The sequence below is a fragment of the Hyperolius riggenbachi genome, chromosome 8 (genome assembly GCF_040937935.1).
Source record: "Hyperolius riggenbachi isolate aHypRig1 chromosome 8, aHypRig1.pri, whole genome shotgun sequence".
NCBI lineage: Eukaryota > Metazoa > Chordata > Amphibia > Anura > Hyperoliidae > Hyperolius > Hyperolius riggenbachi.
Window position 1 is genome coordinate 225920163 of NC_090653.1, and position 24595 is coordinate 225944757.

The window sequence follows — 24595 nt, forward strand, 5'->3', positions numbered from 1 at the left end:
AAGATAAACTAGTAAAGTGGTTTGCAGCAGCGTTAGTAGCTGTAGAAATACCAGTCTCTCTCGTATTCATGTTGCTGTGTAAAGTCTAGTGTAAACAGCTTGTGAATCTGCATAGGAAGAGCACTGTGGAGAGCGAGCAGCTGACCTTGCACGCCGATTTGTTGCATTTTTCTTAGGCCTGGAACCCACTACAAAGCACTAGCATTTTTATTTAGCGTTTTGTAAGCCATTTCATGAGTGTTTTTCTGCAATTTTGGTAGAGATTTTAAAAAAAGTGTAAGCTTTGTGCCAGCGCTTGTGATAGAGATTTGCGATTAGAAAGGACCAGAATTAAAAACTAATCATTTTAATTTTTGTTACAGTTTGCAGCAATTTAAAAAATCACACAACGCGCTGTGTGTAGCGATTCATGAGCGATTTCCCAGCGCTTATATACGTGAGCAAGCTCAGGATGCACAAAACGGCTGTTGTGCCTTCCACCTACCCCCTGGTCACCCAATTCTATCACTGCACTTGCACAGGACGCCAGGTTTGAAATGACTACACTTTCATGTTATGCTGGAACCGTTTATAGGAATATGATGGCAATTTCTCTGGAATAATAAAAGGGTTTTATGGAGAGACTGTGCCCAGATCTTTCTCTATAGTGAATGGGCTTATTTACTTTACATTGAAGCGCAAACGCTACCAAAATGCTGCATGTCCTGAGATTTTGCAAATCGAGATTTTGAAAAGCGCTTGGCTAATGTATTTGAATGGGTTGGATCACACCAGAGCGATATTTAAATCTACTTTAAGTTTTAACTGTTATTGTTTTAGCTCAATGACACATTCATTGAAGTATACCAGAGCTAAAATCTATGAACAATTCACCTTTTTATCTCTTTCCTGCTCTCAGAAGCCTGCTAGGAAAACATCTTTCACATGGTTTCAGCCTCCCTTAACCACAGGTTAGCACTCAGTTGAGTTCTGGGTGGTGTTTATTTCCTACACAGTGACTGGCTATGGCTTTGGGGTGGCAGGATGCTGAAACAACCCCGCTTAAAAGAGGTCAACTCTCTTCCTTGAGATCTGCTGACTAATTACCCCAGATGAAGCGCTAATATGGCGTTTATTAGTGGAATTCTTTTCAGCGGTCACATGGTAAGCCATCGGCTCTTGGTCAGGTGACTGATCATCTCTGAATATCAGAGTAGGTAAATATTCCAGGGGGTCATTTCATAATTTTGAAATATTTACATTTAAGGGCGGGATTCATGCTTCACCTAGTCCGCCAAGATTTACAAGTTCATAAAATACAAGTCTGCATGCTTTTTATTCCTCTGAGGTAAGCAAAGCAAGCGTGCATGAGTTGCTAGCTCGCACAAGAGGCTGCCTAGCGCAGTTTGCTTATAAAGAAGGCAGATGAGGGGGAAGGAGAAAAAAAAAAAAAAAAAAAAAAAAAAAAAAAAAAAAGGGCTGCCTGCAATCAGGGAAATGTATAATAAAGACCTCTCCAGTGCCAGAATGCTGAATGTGAAAGGCCTTTATATTTAGTGCCAGTGAGAGAGGTCTCAGCCATTCCCCAACCTCTCCTCAGGCTTCAGCACAGGCCACTGATTGTACTGTGATGAGTCTTTGTTACACAGCTCATGTGTATCTAAGCCAGTCACATCACAGTCTCTTTAGGACCCCTCCCCCCAAGCCTTTTCTGACCAAAACATCTTCCTCTATATTGTGGAAATGCTTATGGAGCAGTCTAGCTCTGCTTATCAAAAAGGACAGATTGCTGTGTATTCAGCAGTGACCAAGTAACAGATTTAAAAGAGTGCCTACAGCTTATACATCATTTACTTAATGTTCCCCAACACTCCATTGGTAATCAAACAGGTGATTAGCTTACCTGATTGCCGGGAAACTGGGATTACACTTAAACCCCGCCTCCCCGCTAGCAAAAGCACTGTGGCGGTTTTTGTAACATTTGTATAGTAAATTCTAGCATTTGTATTTTGTCAGAAGCCTTGTCAAATAAGTCCAGAGCTCTGTATCCATCCCCAACTGTTGATTTAGCATACTTTGTTTCATTTCTTAATATTTCATATGTTTTAAAGCAAATTACCAGCACTAGGGGAAAAAAAAATAAAAAAATAAAAAAGGGGCTAGGATATCTATCCATCCATTTCTCCCATAGGCTCTCTCAGATTCAGCAATTTATAGTAGGATGAAGTATTAACACAATAAAATTATATTTCTGCAAATGCCAAACTGAACAGGTGGGTTTTCAGTCAGGGTTTAAACACATCCAGGAGATTGAGCGGTCCTATCTGCTGAGGTAAGGAGTTCCATAATGAAGAAGTGGCATGACAAAAGGCTCTGGAACCAAAAGTTACCAGAGTATGACTAGATTATTAGAACCTGTGGATCTGAGAATGCAGGGATTTCTATGCAGCTGCAACATTTCTTTCATGTATCCAGGGCCCAGATTATGTAGGGATTTGAATGTCAGTAGGGTGTGTGTGAGCGCATAATTGTATTTACATACAGACATTTAATAGGGGATCCGTAACTAATTTTCCCCAAAAAACAGATCCTTACCTCAGGAGGGGGAAGCCTCTGAAACCTAATGAGGCTTCTCCTGTCCCAGTTCTGGGACCCCCAATCAGTATGCTGCCTGCACAGGTGCAGTAGCAGCTTTTCCCTCAGGCTCCAGTAGAAATAGCTGAGCCTGGCTGGGCCTTCACTGCTGCACAGTTGTGAGGCGCCTGCGCAGAACAGCGACACGATCGGCTCATCCAGCCAAGCCCTTACTGGCAGACTTTTGGGGGTCCCTCCGCTGGAATGTGGCTGAAGGGGAGGGGCAGGGACACCCCTCCCGAGGCAAGTACCCCTAGGAGCACTTTTGTGCTCACTTCAGGGTAACAAACATCAATATGACATAACTGCATGATAAATATCAAGATTGATCAGCACATATTTTCACAAGTGGGAGTTCAGATGTTCTTCCCCATAGCCCACAAAGCCCGAGTCCAGCGTGCAAATAGTTTATACACAGAATCCTGCAGACTTGGAGAGCAAACTCATCTGCTCCAGACAGAGGCCTCACTGTTCTGATGAATCCTGCATTAGTCAGACAGCTCTGTTGTGTGTCTTGTTGACACAACTCTGCATTTTAATGATACATTTTTTTTTATAAACAGGAGACTGAGGTTCCTGGCAACGGCTGCAGTCAGCAGATTTGCAGCTCAGAATCTGTGCCATTGCAAAGATGCAACAGGGTGAGGACAACAGTTTATTGTTATAACTAGGAAGTGTCTCTCACCTTCTTCAGGTTCTGGATGATTAGGGTGAGGCGCTCATTTTCTGCAGCAGTGTTGGTAATAAAGGACTTCATCTGCTTGAGTTCATTCTGCAGGTCATCGATCTTTGTATTCAGCTTTGCCTCTCTGGAAGAAGATTCTTTGAGTAAAGTCTCCTCTCTGGTCTCCCCATCCGCAGCGGTTCTTTTATGGTTGCTGTGAGCTTCTGCTAGTGCCTGGTGAACACACAAATCACAGCCAGTCAGAACAGGTGACCACAGCTAGAAATCAATGTATAAAGCCCATTTATAAAGGTGTGAACACAAGCTACATTTTGAATGCTTATGATGAGGTACAGCCACACAAGTTCTCCACAGAGATCGTACCAATGCAAGTCTATGGGACTGCTGAGGACCTTGCATGTATCACAAGTCCTATCCACTCGGGGCCAACCTCAGTTAAAAAGTGGACCAGAACTCATGCACAGGACAGAAGATAAACAGAGAAATGCACCCTGTATGTCTTTAGAGAATTTAGCTTGTCGAATTCCCCTCATCTGTGTACTTGTAATTTGATCTCTCCCCGTGTCACCTGACTGCCACAACAGATAAGCATAGGATGTTCATTTGAAAGCATAGGATGTTAATATGTCTGCTTCCACACTGTTGCATATCTTTTAGAGCAGAGAGGAAGGTCTGAGTTCAGGTCCACTTTAAAGAGAACCTGAACTGAAAATGAAAAGTCAAAATAACCATACACAGGTCATACTTACCTCCTGTGTAGTCTACTCATCAATCTCTTTCTCCTCTCTTGCATCCTATTTGTCCACTGTGATCAATGGAATTATCGGTCCTCCATTTTGAAAATGGCCATTACCCCATAACAGCTTCCTAGTCAGCATACTGTTAAACTGTAATATCACCCACTTGAGCCATAGGGAAACATGGACATTGCCTTGCACATTCAGTTGTAACTGACAGCAGCTGCAATATAACTGACAGCAACTGGTATATTTCAGTTCTGACAAAATACTGTCAGGAATGGAAGGGATCACTAAGAAATTGTGAGCTTCTGAGAGGAACTGATGGCAAGGCAAGTATGTAATAATTTGCAGCTGCATCATGTGTTTATTTGAAATAATTTTACTCAGTTCAAGTTCCCTTTAATCCCAACAGTTTCTTGAAACCACCAACTCCAGGTACCCCAAATTGATCCAACTGACTCGACAGCCCTCCCCAGCAGCCAATCAATGCCACCTTTTTCAATGTTTACATTAGAATACCAACATCACCGTAGGCTAGAGATGCAAATAAATTCAGCTTGGCTGCGATTTTTTTTTCCAGCTATTTCATATATTATAAGCATAATATATAGTAAACTATAGGCTCCATGCCCCCTGTGAGAGTCGGATCCAAGCTCCCCTCTTACAGGATGGTGTAATTGCCTTCTTAAAACAGAAGGAAATTTGCAATAATTCAGTAATAAATGAACATGTGTGGTTACCCACAATGCACCACTACTAAATATGCAAATTATCCCTTTTCGCCCTTGTTAAGCCAAGCAAGCATCCAGAACCGCTGGTGTATAGCAAGCCTATAGCTTTAAGTTTTACACAGCCATATCAAACCCACATGTAGACAGCCTGTTTCGGACTTTTGGTCCTCATCAGTAGATGGCAGGGATTGATAAGGCTGTATGTTACAGGATAACATACCATTTGTTCTTTACAGTCAAAAAAGGAGAGAGGTGCACAACAAACCTCAAATTGTGATACTATGTAAAGTAAATTTATTTTTATCTACAGGAAACAACTGTTGACCAAAACAGGGCAAAATGTAACAAATAGAATCATGAATTGGCTGTATTGTGGTTAAACCAGCCACCCCATAGCTACCTCATACTTCATAAGTTAGAAAGATGAACATCTTTTGCCACTAATGAAAGTAACATTCATATTAAAGTGCTTCAGGGTACTTTCAGTACACAGCCATTAGGTTTTTTTGGTGTAAAACAACTATAGTTTAAGCCACGTATCAAACATGGCCCACCTCACCATGCTACGTGGCCTGCAAGCAGGGGCCCACTCACTGGCCACAAGTGGAAGTATAGGAGCCATGACAAGGTTGCTAAGAGAACAGCCGCCATTGGTGGGCGCTTGGACACTGATAGTTTTAATGGAGAGGACACTCCCCTGAAACTTGCTTGCTCGCTGGTTTCAGATTTCCATGGAGAGGTTTGATGCGGATACCTTGTGCGCATGAGCGCAAGCATCCCACCCAACTCTAAGGCAGGGGACAGACCTGTAATTTGTGCACGTCTGCTGCATTTATCAGTTTTTGCCAACACCTGTGAGCAGCTGCCAATTGTGTTAAACACCTTCTGGGCATTAGCAATGTGAAACAGTACATGTAATATACTATATATTTACACTGTGTATGTATCATTTTTATGATTGGCACAGCTCCATTTCCTGCCTAGATGCAAACATCCAGCAGATAGTGGTAGTGCATACTCCCAAATATCAGCTCCATTCATTTTAATGATAACTGCCTTCAGGGTTTGCCTGTAGTCTAAGCTCTCAGGTGTGGATTTCTCCAGCCTCATAAACCTCCCCCCTTCACTTCGTCTGCCATTGGTTGAAACATTGTCAGTTTATGACTGTCCAATAATTCCTATATCACTTAAAAAGTATTTCAGAGTTGCAGCCACTTAGGGCACTATTTACGTCAACCAGGATCCTTGTACAAATACTGATTATTGCTTTAAAAACTGGATAGAGTCTGGGTCAAATGCTCAAATCTTGCATCAAAGGCAGCAGCCTTGACCAGTATGCTATCCAGCTGCCAGAATTGATGTACCAAAGAGATTTTCAACATCATAAGGGCAAAGTCCTCTGGTGCAGAATTACATTTGTGATATATTGTCTATCTTTTTTGCACTTTAAAAGAGCTTAAAAGCAAATTTAATGCAGACTTTATGCACATTGGAATTGGATCAAATGCAATTCCTGTTAACTTTGATTAATCCATTTCAAATCTGTATACAATTTCAATTATATTTGCATACAGGCCAGAATTCGCATCTTGTTAACCATCTCAATGCGATTGCTGGACTGCGCTCTCCACTTCCTATAACAATATAAGGTTGCACATAGCGTAACTCTGTATGCATTAATTCACACACCACCCGTGTTTCAGTGATCAAAAGTGCAACACACGTGACCACATACACCTCTGATTCTGCTCGCCGGATTTTCACCACCTCAGATAACAGGTGGATTTAGCGTTTATATATATTCCACAAGTAATGTCAAGTAATTCCACAAGTTAACCATCTCGTGTACAAGCAATGGAATTGGTCTTGATCTGCTTTTTGGGAGGCCCGGGCAGGCGCAGCATCAGCTTCCCCTCTGGCGGAAATAGCCTAGACACCTGCACGGTAGAGTGGACCCGATCAGGTGCAGCTATTTCCGCCGTAGTCCGAGGGGGAAGTAGATACTGCGCAAGAGCTCAGACGTAAATATTACTGTCATGTGCTGTTTTGGGCCAGCAGTGGAATGGGCTGGTTGTGGAGGATGTGGGAAACCTTGGGGGGGGGGCGCAAACGTCAGTAATCGATCCACGCCGCCCGATACCAACGCTTCCATTCACTTGAATGGGGAGCGTTTGACGACAAGTTCCAGATGTCCGTGTGAACCGGCCCTTAGGATCCAGAGGCTTTCCCCTATCGAAGAATCTGATTTTTTTATTGTTAAATACTCACAGGTGTACTTGAAGCCTCTTGTAAACAGGTCAGTGTTCCTTCCTGTAATCTGCTGCTTTACAGCTCACCCCTAATAGCAGCAATTACCATTTTATAAATATATCCTTAAAGCCATAGATCCTGAGATAATTGTAAGTGTAGTAGCAGTAATATGTTGTACCTCCCTGCAGTGTCATATCCCTTTTCAATTAAGAGTATAAATTTGATCTCTGAAGTCAGCATAGCATCCATTTCAGGGTGTCCTATAACCTGGTTCATTTCACTGATAAGTCACAAACACTTGAACTTTCCAGCTCTCGTCAGCAGCATTTGCTCACTCAGACAAAAGTAAATTTGCTCCGTTTACTCTTTGAGGCCTCATTCACACCTAAAAACGAAAAAGCACTTTTTTCCACCTCCCGGCGCTCCACTGCATGCTGCGTTTTTTGAAAACGTTATTTTCTAAGCGCTTTTGAGATTCACTCAATCACGCAAGCCAGGAAGTGAACTTTTTGACCCGGAAAAGAATACAATGTATTCTAAAAAACACAAATAGCCACATAAAGCGGTTTTGCAAGCATGTAGCGCTCTTTCTATACCTTCTATTATAGCAAAAATGGTACAGACACAGCCTTGCTAACGCACAAACCGCGCTGATATGAACCTTTGCAGAGATTCATTGCACAAGGTTTTTGTGAGAGATTTAAAAAAAAAAAAAAAAAAATTAATATCACCTGCACTTGAAAAAAGGGCGAAAACGCCCCTAGTGTGAACGGGCCTTCAGAGAGCCGCAGCTGTATTCAACCTGTGGTTCATTTGCATGCAAATAATTGTTTTGTTACTTCTTTGACCCACCAAAAATAAAAAAACATGCAGGTACTAAGCACCACAAGTGTTATACAGTATGTACTCAAGTCTATCTCATGTCAGTTTAGATACACTTTAAGACTGTCCACAGACTCAGTTTAGGTCACCCTTAAAAAAAAAAAAAAAAAAAAAAAAAAAAAAAAAAGGAAGCCAATATTTATTTCATTTTAAACAAGACCAGTTGCCTGGCAGTCCTGCTGATCTTTCTGGTCAGTAGGGTCTAAATCACACACCTGAAGCAAGCTTACAGCTTATCTTGTCAGACATCAGATCTCCATGATTGTGCCTAAACGACTGGTCATTCAGACGTCAAATTGGGGCGGGTGTACAAACGATTGTTCGGCTCATAAGACTGATTTTGACTGATCCGCCAAGCGGATCCGCCAAAACCAGCATTATCAGCTGAACGACTGTTTGTACACACGCCCGATTTGACGTCTGAACGACCGGTCGTTTAGAAAAAAATCAGATGTGTGTACGCACCTTTAGAGGCAGAGGATCAGCAGGACAGCCAAGTAATGTGCATGGTTTAAAAGGAAACAAACATGTCAGCCTCCATTTCCCTCTCACCTTGTGTACCCTTTAAGGCTGTGTTCCCACTTAAGTCGAGAACAGACATTCTTTGCCCATTCATCGCAATACGGACAGCGAACGGCTCCCATTTTATATATAGGAGCCGTTCACACTTGTCAGTCTGCAACAGATCCATTGCCGTAAGCTGACCACACTTCTGTGCAGTCCGCAATAATTCCAGAAGAGCAGATGCATTTCACATATAGCCTATGGTGGTAACGCATCTGCCCTGGGCCCCAGCGACCAGACTAGACCACTCCCAATGGCAGCATTTGATCCAGCGCAAGTGGGGACCAGAGCCTAAAAAGGGATTACGTGATCATTAGGGAGACATTACATAGCACCATACAGATGCACTGCTCAGCAATAGCAGTGTATTGTATTGAGTGCAGCCTGCTTGTGAAGGTGTCTGCCATTATAAAGTACAGTGATATTAGGCTCTCATAGGCAATTTACAATAGTGACCTTGACATCATCAGATACCAGGATAGCAATAGCATTGTGTGTACACAAGGAGCAGGAAATGCTCACACCTCAGGAGGGCAATTTACTTTAGGAGATAAGCTGTTAAAGTGAAACTTCACTATTAGAGAAAAATAATGTATCTGTAGTTTAATTTCATACCAGGGTTTCTAACAAGCTACTGTGAGCGTGTCCAATTTGCTGCTGGTCAATGGATTAGTGAAAAAACTGAACATAAGTAACAAGGGCTCCTACTCTGGGCAGCCAATTAGTTATTCAACAAAATAGGACCTTACTAGGCTGTCTGCACACCAGATTAGAGATTAAGAAGTGGAATTTCTACTTTAGTAAGGGTGCAAACACATCCAATTTTGATTCGCTAATCAGTGGTCAATTTTACCACTTTCATGTAGGATGAGAGTCTACCTGCACAATGTGAGAGCCAATAGATTTTGAATGCTATGAACAGAATACATGGAGTTGGTAAAATTGGACAGTCATTGACCAATCAAAACTGAATATGTACCAGGCTTTGAGATCAATCCAGGTGGGCACTGAAATGGCGTCAAGACGGTCGTGTCGCTCAAGCACCAATCGCCGTGCTTCATCCTGGACACTACATCAGCTAAGCACGGTGCTTTTGTGTCCCTCTGGGGGTCAAAACACTGTGCATTTCCCCAACTGGAAGCGCCAAAGGTTACCAAAAGCATTTGAGCGAGACGCCATGCTGCTGGTTCAAAAGTCCATCTCAACCAGCCCTTATAGTCTGGAAACGTCGTAATTGGCTATAAAAAGAAGTTTGTGTTTTAAATTAACAATACATCTACAAAGTATTGTGGAGTACCGATAGTGTCAGGAACCTTGTATTGTCACTTTCTGCCTGCTGGTGGCAACATGGAACAGGACTGTCCTGGACTTCTTTTATTCCACCAGCAGAGGGCTCTGAGGACTTTGCCTTATCCTGAACCTCCACCATCCACCAGCAGGTGGCCTGTTACTGCCTTCACAAAGACTTGCAGTTCCCTGTTTGGCCTCTGGATGGCTTCATGGGAGCTCTCATTAAAACTGTTCACCACCAGCTGCATCCTGTGGTTGCTGATCACTTGGACTATTTAAGGACTGCCTTTTCCCCTTGCTAATTGCCAGAACTTTATGTTCCCAGGTCTGAGTTCTGGACACCCTGGTTCCTGTTCCTTACCCTGATTCCTATGTATGCCTTCCTGTTGCCAAACCTGTTTATGCTGTCTGATACCTTGCTTTTGTCTAATCCCTGGTACTGTGCTTTCTGATAACCTGTTGCTGACTTTGCTCTCCTGTTTGACTCTGATATTCTGCCTGATCCCTGTCTGTACTGCGATTGATGTGAATATATTTCCTGTATATATTATTGTGCACTTTAGATAGATAGATAGTTAGGTGTTACACATATTTATCACTGCTTCCCGGGTTATTTGTATATATTGTGTGCTGTACATATGTTTGTGTGATATTGCATTACGCTTGCATGTATGCATGCTCCATTGCATTTGCAATAAATCATTATTTTTTGCACCTTAATTCCTGGTTCCAGTGTCTGTGTACTGCAAACTGTGGTCAAACCCTGTTTCTCCGCTCAGGCCCCTGACAGAAAGTTCTGGCCATACATTTACTGACCACTGCAGTTATACAGGATACTGAGAATCTGTTGTCTGTCAGAATGAGTCCGCAAGATCTGGATTATTATGCATTATTGGCTGAGGATGCAGAGGATGAATGTCGTGATTTCTTTGCAAACTACCCCAGAGAAGAGTTGCTAAAGTTTATTAGCCAAGTGTATGGTTATATTAAAGATGGAGCTTTTTATGCACCTGATTTTGAATGCATAATCAAACTGTGGTATGATCTTGCATTCCCCACTCCAGGAGACCACTACCTGCCTCCATTTACCAATAAAAAGATAACAGTTCTGATTAATTTGTTTGAGAGTGACCGAGCAGGATTTCTTGATTATTATTCAAACAAAAACAAGCAGACTGTTCAAGCTTGCATAGATTCCCTCCAGACTCTGATCAATCAGGGAATATGCAAGTATGGGAAAGCCTCCTTCTTGCTGACTGCATGGCAGAGAATTGTCTCTGCATCATGTTCTGTAGCTTCTGCTTTACCTGCTAAAAACCCAGTTAATGTTGATTTCACATCTGAACAGGTAGATATGTACTATAGATATCTGAAGAGGGATAGAAGTGCTTTCTTTGAATTCTATTCCAGACAATCTACTGATTTTGTCTCAGGTTGTAAGAATAGCGTGGAAAAGTTAATGCATAAGAAAGGTTGTAAGCATGAACCAGCTGCTGCCTTAATTGCTGCCTATTCAGAGATCCTGCCCTTAGATATTCCTTCTGTTAACCCTCTGAATACCACTCACTCCCAGTCCACTGCAGTTAAACAGCTCCAATGTCAGTCTCCCAGCAAGGAAGAATTTAATTTTATTTTTGACTCTGAACTGATTGATGATTTGTTTGATTTTCTGAGAAAGGATAGAGAAGGATTTATTAATTATTATGGTGAGAAAAGTGAAGGTTTTGTGTCTGCCTGTATACATGCAACTGAGTCATTGATGCTGCATAAGCTCTGTAAGCGTGAATTTGCTTCTATGTTGGTTACTGTCTGGCGTGAGATCCTTTCTTCCTGTTTCCACTCTCCTCCTTCTGCTCACCCTCCATATATCTCCAACCATGTACAGAGCTCAGAACCTGTAAAAAGTAAAAAGCCTGTAAAATTACAAACTGCCATCAAATCCACACCTTGGTCATGGCAATTTCCGGTTACTTCACAAGAACCTGTTCCTGTTTCCAGATTGGTTCATAAAACAAAACGCAAATACTTTCCAACAGCATCCATTACTCCAGTCAGTTCCTGTCCAGTGCAGCCTCCAGCCGACTCCTGTCCGGTGCAGCCTCCAGCCGACTCCTGTCCGGTGCAGCCTCCAGCCGACTCCTGTCCGGTGCAGCCTCCAGCCGACTCCTGTCTGTTGCAGCCTCCAGCCGACTCCTGTCTGTTGCAGCCTCCAGCCGACTCCTGTCTGGTGCAGCCTCCAGCCGACTCCTGTCTGGTGCAGCCTCCAGCCGACTCCTGTCTGGTGCAGCCTCCAGCCGACTCCTGTCTGGTGCAGCCTCCAGCCGACTCCTGTCTGGTGCAGCCTCCAGCCGACTCCTGTCTGGTGCAGCCTCCAGCCGACTCCTGTCTGGTGCAGCCTCCAGCCGACTCCTGTCTGGTGCAGCCTCCAGCCGACTCCTGTCTGGTGCAGCCTCCAGCCAATGTTCCTGTGACACAAGTTATACAGACTCTAGCCTTTATCTCACAACTCTTGCAGATTTTACATACACCAGAAACCAATCCAACCGTTTGTTCTGCAGAATCTTGCATCCAGTCTACAGAATTTTTGCTCCAGCCCGCACAGGCTCCGCTCCAGCCCGCACAGACTGTATCGGGGTCTCAGCCAACGGCCCAGCCAGGTGCTCAGCCAACGGCCCAGCCAGGTGCTCAGCCAACGGCCCAGCCAGGTGCTCAGCCAACGGCCCAGCCAGGTGCTCAGCCAACGGCCCAGCCAGGTGCTCAGCCAACGGCCCAGCCAGGTGCTCAGCCAACGGCCCAGCCAGGTGCTCAGCCAACGGCCCAGCCAGGTGCTCAGCCAACGGCCCAGACCCCGGAGGTTTTCCAGCCTGTTGCCACCCTGTCTGAAGCTCTCCAGCCTGTTGCCACCCTGTCTGAAGTTACCCAGCCTGTTGCTACACGGCCTGTTACCCAGCCATCACAGACTTTTGCTGCTGCCCAGCCGTCACAGACTTTTGCTGCTGCCCAGCCGTCACAGACTTTTGCTGCTGCCCAGCCGTCACAGACTTTTGCTGCTGCCCAGCCGTCACAGACTTTTGCTGCTGCCCAGCCGTCACAGACTTTTGCTGCTGCCCAGCCGTCACAGACTTTTGCTGCTGCCCAGCCGTCACAGACTTTTGCTGCTGCCCAGCCGTCACAGACTTCTGCTGCTGCCCAGCCTCCACAGATTTCTGCTGCTGCCCAGCCTCCACAGACTTCTGCTGCTGCCCAGCCTCCACAGACTTCTGCTGCTGCCCAGCCTCCACAGACTTCTGCTGCTGCCCAGCCTCCACAGACTTCTGCTGCTGCCCAGCCTCCACAGACTTCTGCTGCTGCCCAGCCTCCACAGACTTCTGCTGCTGCCCAGCCTCCACAGACTTCTGCTGCTGCCCAGCCTCCACAGACTTCTGCTGCTGCCCAGCCTCCACAGACTTCTGCTGCTGCCCAGCCTCCACAGACTTCTGCTGCTGCCCAGCCTCCACAGACTTCTGCTGCTGCCCAGCCTCCACAGACTTCTGCTGCTGCCCAGCCTCCACAGACTTCTGCTGCTGCCCAGCCTCCACAGACTTCTGCTGCTGCCCAGCCTCCACAGACTTCTGCTGCTGCCCAGCCTCCACAGACTTCTGCTGCTGCCCAGCCTCCACAGACTTCTGCTGCTGCCCAGCCTCCACAGACTTCTGCTGCTGCCCAGCCTCCACAGACTTCTGCTCCTGTCCAGCCTTCACAGACTCTTGTTACCAACGCTCCTGATGGTGCCAAAACCGCTGTCTGCCCTGTTGGTGCCAAGCCTGTTGGTGCCTGCCAGTCTCCTGCTCAGCCTGATGATCCTCTTCAGTCGCCTGCTCAGCCTGATGATGCATGCCAGTTTCCTGCCAAGCATGTTGGTGCCTGCCAGTTTTCCATTCAGCCTGAGCCTGTCCAGTTTTCTGCTCAGTCTGGTGATCCTGTCCAGCCTCCTGCTCAGCCTGATGATCCTCTCCAGTCTCCTGCTCAGCCTGATGATCCTCTCCAGTCTCCTGCTCAGCCTGATGATCCTCTCCAGTCTCCTGCTCAGCCTGTTGATCCTCTCCAGTCTCCTGCTCAGCCTGTTGATCCTCTCCAATCTCCTGCTCAGTCTGATGATCCTCTCCAGTCTCCTGCTCAGTCTGATGATCCTCTCCAGTCTCCTGCTCAGTCTGATGATCCTCTCCAGTCTCCTGCTCAGCCTGATGATCCTCTCCAGTCTCCTGCTCAGCCTGAGGATCCTCTTCAGTCTCCTGCTCAGCCTGTTGATCCTCTCCAGTCTCCTGCTCAGCCTGTTGATCCTCTCCAATCTCCTGCTCAGTCTGATGATCCTCTCCAGTCTCCTGCCAAGCCTGATGCATGCCAGTTTCCTGCTCTGTCTGAACCCTGCCAACCCGTTTTCAAGCCTGATGCCTGCCAGTCCGCTATGTTGCCTGAGACCTGCCAACCTGATACCTTGCCTGATGTCCTCCAGTCTCCTGTTTTATCTGCTTCCTTGTCTGATGATTTCCAATCCATGTTCCAGCTTCCTGAGGTCCAAGTTTTGAAACTTTTCATTGCACAGCTGGTCCAGTTCATGTTTTATTTTTTCAGATTGTTTCCCTCCCTGCCCGCCCAGTTTTGGTATCCACTTTCCAGTGTTCTGTTTGCTTTTTTTTGGATCCTGCCTGATACCTACCAGCCTGCTGTTATGTTTGATATTTTCGTTTTCCAGTTTCTTGCAGACCAAGTTGCAAAGTTTTATTTTTTGTTTCCCTCCCTGCCCACCCAGCATTGGCACCTGTTATCCATTCTGCCAAGGTGTTTGCTGCCTGCCACCTCTTGGGACCCTGGTGGTAGGGTTAATAGATCATGGTGGAGCGTCCTGAGGCCGCTCCTTAAGGGGGGGGATATGTCAGGAACCTTGTATTGTCACTTTCTGCCTGCTGGTGGCAACATGGAACAGGACTGTCCTGGACTTCTTTTATTCCACCAGCAGAGGGCTCTGAGGACTTTGCCTTATCCTGAACCTCCACCATCCACCAGCAGGTGGCCTGTTACTGCCTTCACAAAGACTTGCAGTTCCCTGTTTGGCCTCTGGATGGCTTCATGGGAGCTCTCATTAAAACTGTTCACCACCAGCTGCATCCTGTGGTTGCTGATCACTTGGACTATTTAAGGACTGCCTTTTCCCCTTGCTAATTGCCAGAACTTTATGTTCCCAGGTCTGAGTTCTGGACACCCTGGTTCCTGTTCCTTACCCTGATTCCTATGTATGCCTTCCTGTTGCCAAACCTGTTTATGCTGTCTGATACCTTGCTTTTGTCTAATCCCTGGTACTGTGCTTTCTGATAACCTGTTGCTGACTTTGCTCTCCTGTTTGACTCTGATATTCTGCCTGATCCCTGTCTGTACTGCGATTGATGTGAATATATTTCCTGTATATATTATTGTGCACTTTAGATAGATAGTTAGGTGTTACACATATTTATCACTGCTTCCCGGGTTATTTGTATATATTGTGTGCTGTACATATGTTTGTGTGATATTGCATTACGCTTGCATGTATGCATGCTCCATTGCATTTGCAATAAATCATTATTTTTTGCACCTTAATTCCTGGTTCCAGTGTCTGTGTACTGCAAACTGTGGTCAAACCCTGTTTCTCCGCTCAGGCCCCTGACAGATAGACAGTTGCAGTTAAGTGGAGCTCCACTTTAAAAAAGGAACTCAGGATGGTTGTCCTTACTGTGGCGCTTCACACAGGCACAGTAAAACAACCTCGCAGTCAGCCCCTGCACACGGCGCGGACGCCAGGCTGGCGGCTGCGAGCGGAGCTGCGGCATGGGACAGGTCTGCTTCAAGGGGCTGGAGGAAACGCCCAGTAAGTATATCACGGGGCAGGAAAATGTGCTTGATGCTTCGAGTCACAGATGAGGGGGAATTAGACAGGCTAAACTTTCTAAATACATACAGGGTTAATTTCTCTGTTTTCCTTCTGTCCTGTGCAAGAGTTCAGATCCACTTTAAAGGCAGCCCAAACGTAATTAAACTACTTACATTAACCTTTACCCTTTTAACCCTCACATGGCTAGCCTATCCACTGACAGTCATCTTAAAAAAGGTACACAGGGAATTGCTAAATTCAGTTTGAAAAACTGCCAATGTGACCTAAGCCATTAAATAGTATGTTCCCCTATGGGACTGCAGCTAGTATTGTGCTGTATGGCAGCAATATGCATAGTAAAATAAAGGACTGCAAAAGCTCTGGCCCACCCTTACCTCTTTCATGTGTTTTATTTCCGCCTTAAGCTGATCACACTCCGCCTCAAGGTCGGAATATTTATGCTTCAGCTCTGCATTCTCTTCCAGCACCGCCAGTCCATACTGAGCAGCTTGGAACTTCTCTTCTGTTGTCTCTTGCAGCTCTGCAGATACCCGATCCAGCTCTGCCCGCAGAAGTGCAACATCTTCACTGTCCATTCTGTCTCTTCAAAAACAACAACAATATGATCTCCAGCTAAACCTGTAAGAAAAAACAACAGATCTGTCAGATAGCTGCATTCTCTATTAGAAATGAGCATGAAAAAGGGTGGAGAAAAAGCTTTTCAAAACAACTAAACCAGCAAAGCACAAATATTTGGCCAACTTTCTTAAAAGTTACAAAAGAAACACGATAAGACATAATCCCGTGACCGGTTTATCTTAGAAACCAAAGAACTAAACAAGATTCTCTAGCTAGACCCAAGAGCCTTTAACCCTTTTCTCTGGCAAGTTCTATATTGTCACCTCATTAACTTAGTGACCGGGATTCGGCCTTTAATAATCCACTGCGGTTGTCTGCTAATCATATAGGTCAAAAGAGCATGTGACTAAGATTACTCACACAGCCTTGCATTACTGCGTGTTTAAAGGATACAGAGGCTGTAATTTCTCTTTTTAAGTAGCACTGGTTGACTAGCAACCTGCTGATCTTTCATGCTTCAGTAGTGTCTGAAGACCACACCTGAAACAAGCAGAAAATGTAATCAAACTTAAAGGACAACTGAAGTGAGAGGGATATGGAGGCTGCCATATTTATTTCCTTTTAAGCAACACCTGTTGCCTGGCAGCCCTGTTAACCTCTGCCTCTAATAAGTTAAACCATAGACCCTGAACAAGCATATGCAGATCAGGCGTTTTAGACATGGTCACATTTAACAAGATTAGTTGCATGCTTGTTATTCAGACTACTGCAGCCAAATAGACGAGTAGAGCTGCCTGGTAACTGGCATTGTTTAAAAGGAAAAAAAAAATAAAAAAAAAATTCCATGACAACCTTCATATTCTTCTCACTACACTTGTCCTTTAAAGAGAACCCGAGGTGGGTTCTAACAATTCCATCAGCACACAGAGGCTGGATCTGCATATACTGCCCAGCTTCTGTTGCTATACCGATCCCCCCCCCCCCCCCGAGCTCTGCTATGCCCCCATAGAATCACCCAGCCGTGCTGTTGACACAGCATGTTGCAGTTGGCCGTTTACCTCTGTGTCAGTCTCGCAGCTCCCCCGCCTCATGGGGGCATAGCAGACCCAGCCTCTGTGTGCTGATAGCATTGTTAGAACCCACCTCTGGTTCTCTTTTAAAGTGGAACTTCAGCCTAAACAAATATACTGTCATCAAGTTACATTAGTTATGTTAATTAGAATAGATAGGTACTATAATCTCTTACCCAGCCTGTTTTAAAAGAACATGCAAATGTTTGATTCATGGAGGCTGCCATCTTTGTCATGGGGGCAGCCATCTTTTTGGTTGAAAAGAGGCGACAGGGAGCAGGAGACAGTTCCAACTGTCCTGTGTCCTGATTACCCCTCCCAGCTGCACACGCTAGGCTTCAAATGTCAAATTCAAAATGGGGGAGAAAAAAAAAATTGCACCAAAACAGCAGAACGAGAACAAACTCAGAAATCCCATAATGCCTTGCAAAGCATCAGGGGAAAAAAGCCAGAGCAGTTTTCTTCTGTGCAGCTAAAAATGAGGCTTGTATAAGAGAAACAAAGTTCTGATGCTGTGAAACTGTTAAACACCAAGCCTTTTCAGTGCTGCTAAATCGATTTTTAGTCCAGGGGTTCACTTTAAGTGAAACATCTAATCCGAATGCTAGTTCATGGTCTTTGTCTAAATAGTACTGGAAGCAGAGGAGCAGGACGACAGCCAGGCAATATGTATTGCTTAAAAAAGGAAACAAATTGCACCACCACCCCGCGCCCCCCCCCCCCCCCCCCCTCAGGTCAGTTGTCCTTTAACTTGACATTCCCAAGATACACATTTTCTCTATCCTCATGGTAAACATATTTTTTCTAACCCAATATACTGATCATGTGATAAGTTCTCAGCTTTTATAAACTAGTCCAGAAAAGTGTGATAGGAATGTCTAGCAGACCGTATGACGCCTTTTACGCTTTCAGACCTCTGATGCTCAGTATAATTCCCTTCCTCTGTGTCTGCTATGTTATTCCACCCATCTGGGCACTTCTGAGTAGATCACGGAAGGTGAAAACAAGTTCAGTGCTCTTCACAAAAAGTTTATATACACAGGCGCAGTGCACACCAAAAACCTAGCAGATCTGCAAAATGCTAGAGGTTTTTTGTAGCAGATTTCAGAATGATTCTAGGCATGTTTAGAGACGTTTTCTAAACATGCCTAGCGTTTTTTGGAGCGTTTTTGTGTAACAGTACAGATGTACTCTGCTTTCCTTAATCCAAAAATGCACACATAAGTTCTGCTGTTTCCCCCAAAACTTGGCCTTAAAGGGTAGCTGAAGTCAGGGGAAAAAAAAACCCAAAACAAAACCCAGATACTTACCTCAGTAGTGCAAAGGCTCTGGATGGTCCAGAAGCTTTCCTGATCTTACAATATTGAACACTAGCTGAACATCCGGCATTGCCCGGGTACGTACTTGGTTGTTGTTGGGTACGGCCCCTTTTTTTTTTTTTTTTTTTTTTTAACCTTGACGGCTTGCACAGCATTACAAAAAAAAAAAAATTATTAAGTCAGTAACACACATTAATGCTGTGTTACTGTAGCATACAGTGGGTACGGTAAAGCATACAGGCAATGAAAATTATTCTTTCCTGTACCTGGTTACGCCAGTATTTAGAGGTAACGTGCAGCAGTGCGTTAATATAACGCTAAACGTTACCATGGGACGCTAACGTCGCACTGTGAACATTCCGTAGGATTAGGATTGCAGTGCGGTAAGCTGCGTTACAAGACTTTATAAAGCTGCTCCGCAATGTCCCACTGTGAACGTAGCCTCAATGACCAAGTTTATGAACTTTGGCATCAATAATGGGAGAATGGAAGCAGTTTAAATTTTTCCATTAAAACCAAGCAAAATCCTAATTGGTTGTTTGTGGCTCTGCCCCTTTTCAGAATTTAAACCCCAGTCACCCAAAGACCGACTGTACTTAGGTTTGAGGCCTCTGCCATTCAGGGCTGTGTAGTCAGAACAAAAAATCATCCGACGACTCTGTTTATGAAACCACCGACTCCAGGTACCCAAAATTGCTCTGACTCCACAGACCTGCTGCCATTAGTGTAAAAATGGCAACAATTTAAATATTCCCCTTGAAAATCAATAGGTGAATTTGGACTGGCTATTGTAAGCTCCACTTACTCCCTTGAATATTAATCCTAGTCACACACAAACAACGATTTTTAAAACAATCAATTTTTCTGACTGATTTTAAAAAAAATCTGCCGATAGTACCACACACACACGTTCAATTTTTCCCCAATTATGGGGGGGGGGGGGGGGGGGGGAGCGTGGTTTTTACATCTAGAAATTGTCAATCTACCCTACACCATTCAATTTTCATATACAGTGAATTGATCCAAAAAAATCAACACTCATCGAATAAAACCGGGAAATTCGATCAGGTCAAACAGGGGAGGGAAGAATTAGAAGAAGAAGGGGGGGGGGGGGGAAGCCTTTCAATATTTCAGTATACCAGGTGGTTTTTTAATCTAATAGCCATAAAATTGGATCATTTTATGTGGCCACCTTAAGAATGGCAGAAGTTTACATTTTCCCATTTCAAATGAATGGATAAAATTTGATAGGCTGTTTTATGGTATGTCTTTCCCTGAATTTTTAACCTCTGTCACCAAGTGACCAACTGTGCCAAGTGTGGGGACTCTGGCTTTATCACTGTAAAGCTCAACACACACCATACAATCTTGGTTGTACAGCTTTACCAAATCTATGTAGTATAAGGGCCAACAGATTGAAACTACCTTGAATGATTGATTGGATAAGCTCTTATACTACATGAAAGTGGTAAGATTGAACAACCAAGATTGTATGGTGTGTGTTGAGCCTAAGAATGACAGCCTTTTACATTTTCCCCATTGATGTGAATGGGTAAAACATGATTGGCTGTTTGTGGTTCCACCCAGGTGTGAGGGGTGGGGGGGGGGGCTTTGGAAGGGGGAAGCAAGACCCCCAAAATGTATTTTCCCAGGTAGTAAGGGATCTGTATACCAAGTTTCGTTGAAATCAGTGAAGGCTTTTTTGCGTGATGGTGGCACCCACATATAGTAAAGTAAAATGACCTTGCGGAAGATCCGGAGGAGCGATCAGAGTTGTGCTGTGTATTGTGTTGGTGCAGCTCTCAATTTCCATGCAGGATGGCTAGGATATATATGGAGATAAAGTAGACGAAAGCGCACTCAGTGTGCAAATTATGAAAAGTGGACAGCCGACAGTAGAATGATCTCCCCTCAGTGTACTGCTGGTTAGCCTGTAGGGGTGTACCAGCTCACAGGCTTTGTACCTTTGAGCCAGGGACCAGGCTCGTGGCAACAGGGGGATTTCTTCGATCCTCTCCTCTCGCAGCAGTGGATAGCACCACTTGCCTTCACCAGCGCTCTGCACTATACAGGTGCTCCGTGACCATGGCAGGCGCCAAGTGTAAGAGTATCTTCACCAATAAACAGACTTTTACATTACACAGCTTCCCCGTGTATTGTTTGGACAGCCGTGTACCTCACCCCTGCCAACTCCATTATACACCACCAGCTAACAAGTACCAGCAGAGTGCAGTTAATGCTTGTGCGGGAAGGTGGAAGACAGAGTGAACACAAATCCTTCCACAAAAAGGGAAGATATTCTTACAATTGGCACCCGCCATGGCGCACCTGCACAGCGCAGAACACTGGTGACTGCAAGGCGAGTGGTGCTATCCACAGCTGCGAAAGGAGGGGAACGAAGGGATGATGTATAGCATTCTTGCCTTGTAGTGCTACATTCCCAGGTCTTTGTAGGCCACTACTTGTACCCGTTTTTTGGTGTAGGTTTCTTCCCATACCTTAAAACATACTGGTCTATCAGCTTACCATTTCAGGTTGCAATCAACTCATGCAATAGAAACCTGTGGGGCATTCATCTAATGCAGGCTTCCTCAACCAGGGTTCCCTGGAACCCCAGGGTTCCTTGAGTACTCTGCAGGGGTTCCTTAGCATTTTCCCCTATCGTGGGGGGGGGGGGGGGGTTTAATAGAGCACGCTATAATAGGTAGTACTGTAACAATAAGCACTAAATTGGGGCATCAGGAGACAGTATAATGAGTGGCAGTGTAATGGGGGTAGTGAAATAAACAGCTACACATACTTTTAAAGACCATACCCCCTGCAAAATAAATGCAGGGGTTCCTCGAGACCAAAAACAACAACATTGTTTGCAGGGGTTCCTTGAGATCCAAAAGTTATTTGCAGGGTTTCTCCATGGTAAAAAGGTTGAGAAAGGCTGATCTAATGTATCAAGATGGAAACCAGTTTCAGACAGAAGAGAATCATAAGCGAGAGAAAGTGATCACCTGAATGGAGGAAACCAGAACAGGCAATGGGGAAAAACCGTGACCAAGCATTGCCAGGCTGTTCACTTGGAAAGACATAGAAACTAATAGCAGCATCGAATATACAGTAGAATCCCTTTCTAGTAAACTCCAAGGGTCCAGAAAAAGCAGTTTATTATATTAGAAGTTTACTGTATGAGAATTGATCATACATTTATACAGATATTTGCTGGGACCTGAGGACTGGAGTTTACTATATCCAGAGGTTTACCACATCACAGTTTACTATAACGAGATTCTACTATATTACTGACCAGTCTGGGAAATAAAGCCAGATATCTGAAGTCAATCAGCCACATAATGTTGTACTGCATCAAAGAGAACAAATCTATTCTCAACTCTACTTCTGCTGAAATCCAATAAAAGGAGTGTACAAAGTATAGTACGAGTCCATACTATGGATTTTCAATTAAAGCGGACCTGAACTCAGGACTCCTCTCTGCTCTAAAAATATACACAACAGCATAATAACCTTTAAAAAAAAGAAGTTAATTAATTGATACAAAGCCTAAAATATATCTGCACAGTTTCTACTTACAGCTTGTGCTTTCAAATGGGCTTATCTGCTTATGTGACACAAGGAAGGGATCAAATTACAACTTGTGATTAGACAAATGAGGGGAATTACACAGGCTAAACTCTAAATGCATACAGGGTACGTTTGTTATGTTTTCCTTGTGTCCTATGCAAGAGTTCAGGTCCACTGTAAGGGGTTACCAACCACATTCAGAGCTGTCAGATCTCTATATAGCTAACATAATTACGGCAATATGTAAGACCGGGAAGGCGAAAACAGCACGTTCCTGTGCCAGCTAGGAAATATCACAGCTGCTTTACAGGGTTAATTCACAGTTTGCTGTCGAGGCAAAAGCCTAGCCGGCACAGGAAACCACTGCTAAACTTCCTCACTGTCATAGCATGAAACATGCGGCGCTTACAAAGCATCATGGGAAAAATCCCTACATTGCTCTGTCTATGACACTTATCAAGGATTACGTAAAACGAGTCTACAGGTAGAGAAGAGGAATAGCAGGCATCACACCAAGAAATCTGGCAGCTTAAACTGGACCTGAACTCTTGCACAGGACAGAAGGAAAACAGAAATGCAACCTGAACGTATTTAGTTTAGCCTGTCTAATTCCTCCTCATCTGTGCCTAATCACAAGTTGTAATTTGATCCCTCCCTGTGTCAGATGACAACATGCTGCCTTCCCATCCACCCGGAAGAGCACACCAGCTGAGGGACTACATTCAGGTATTGCACAGGACGTCATTAGGATGCCCTCCGGAGAAACACCCCCGTCATATTTTAATAGCGTTTCAGATTTTTTTCCTCTGAACGAGTTTGACATCCCTGGTCAAACAGCTAAAACCATCAGACTTGTTTTTAAAAGTACAATAGAGATAAAGAGGCGCCCTGGTTAAGATAAAAGCATCTAAAAGCAGCTTAAAAAAAAAAAAAAAAAAAAAAAAAAAGAGGAGGCTTACCTCAATAAACAAAATCTTTGTGTGTGACAAAAGATATTTAGCACAGGCAACGCATTTTGCAGGTCTGCGCCCGCTTCATCAGGCCAGTAAAAGTGCCAAATGAATAGATCAGTGTAGCAAAGGGAGGCTCCCTTTGCTACACTGATCTATTCATTTGGCACTTATTGGCCTGATGAAGCGGGCGCAGACCCGCGAAACGTGTTGCCTGTGCTAAATAAAAATCTTTTGTCACACACAAAGATTTCGTTTATTGGAGGTAAGCCACCTCATATTTTCTCGTTTTTTAAGCTGCTTTTATCTCAACCAGGGTGCCTATATCTTTATTGTGCTTTAGTTTACCCCCATACAATCAGTGTCTGAGGGGTGGTGACAGACCACTTGTGGGTTCACCACAGTGGACGTCTGTCCCTATTTTCCAAGGAGAGTGACCACATCCGGGTCCCGGCTGGGACTAAACCCGAGTGGAGTCGGGTTATTATGGTCTCCACCTGCTTCCTACGGTCGGTTGCCCTTGCAACCCCCTTTTGTGAGTAGTATTTTGTCAAATTAATTTTCCAGTATACTACACTATTGGGCTCACGTCTCAGTCTCCTATATTTCTTCTCTGCAGGTGCCGAGACACCCCCCACTACACTATTGTTTTTAAAGTGGTGCAGCATGTGATGTGAGCTAACCAGCTATGTGAAGTTGTGGCTTTGCCACTTGCTCTTCCTTTTTAAAATTTTGTTGTCCACGTTTGTACTAGGCCTGAAAGTTAAATCGAATTTAAACCGAGATCGTGATCACTAAGATCACAATTTCGGAATCGTCAAAGCGGAAATTATCGCGATCACGTCATTTCCACATGGGGAAGTTTGAAGAAGTGGCTTCAAAACTTCCCCAAAGTCCCGGCGTGTGCTGCCTGCAGCATCAGCAGCGTTGGACATACCTTCCGCACGAGTCCAACGCTGTCTGTCCTCTATTGCTGTCTGCCAAGCTCTTGTGCTTGGCAAAACTCCAGGTTCCTGTATGTCACATTACATACAGGAAGTATTCCATGCATTAGAGCCTGCAGGAGGTGAAGTGGATAGACTGGCATCGCTGGACTGGGAAGGAAGCCATGTCCAGAACTGATGCAGCTTGGGGGACGTAGGAGGCACAGAGAGACGTAGGACGTAGGAGACAGATTGGGCACAGAGACACAAAGGGGGCAAGAGAGAGACCCATAAGAGGCATAAAGAAGCAAAGGGGGCACAAAGAGAGACAAGGGGACAGAGGGGGAACAGACAGGTACAGATGGGAGAACAAAGCTTGATTTGAAGGAAATCGTGAATTGCATCGAAATCGCAATTTCAGACAGAAATCGCTCGATTCAATTTTTTTCTTAAAATAGTTCAGGCCTAGTTTGTACTAACAACATTTTATACCATTTTGCATATACACAATACCATTCCCTTGTCATTTATTTATGGTTTTT

The 24595-nt window shown here is 44.6% G+C and overlaps 1 protein-coding gene across 1 annotated transcript in view; it reads right to left on the bottom strand.

The window, feature by feature from the left end:
* Nucleotides 1–24595, bottom strand: part of LOC137527605 (protein bicaudal D homolog 2-like) — a 95557-nt gene that overhangs the window by 58336 nt on the left and 12626 nt on the right. The window contains exons 2-3 of the mRNA XM_068248232.1: nt 16035–16278; nt 3299–3511 (exon numbers count right to left, since the gene is read on the bottom strand). Coding sequence (XP_068104333.1) covers nt 3299–3511; nt 16035–16235 — 414 coding nt within the window. The 5' untranslated portion in view covers nt 16236–16278. The remainder of the gene's footprint in view (nt 1–3298; nt 3512–16034; nt 16279–24595) is intronic.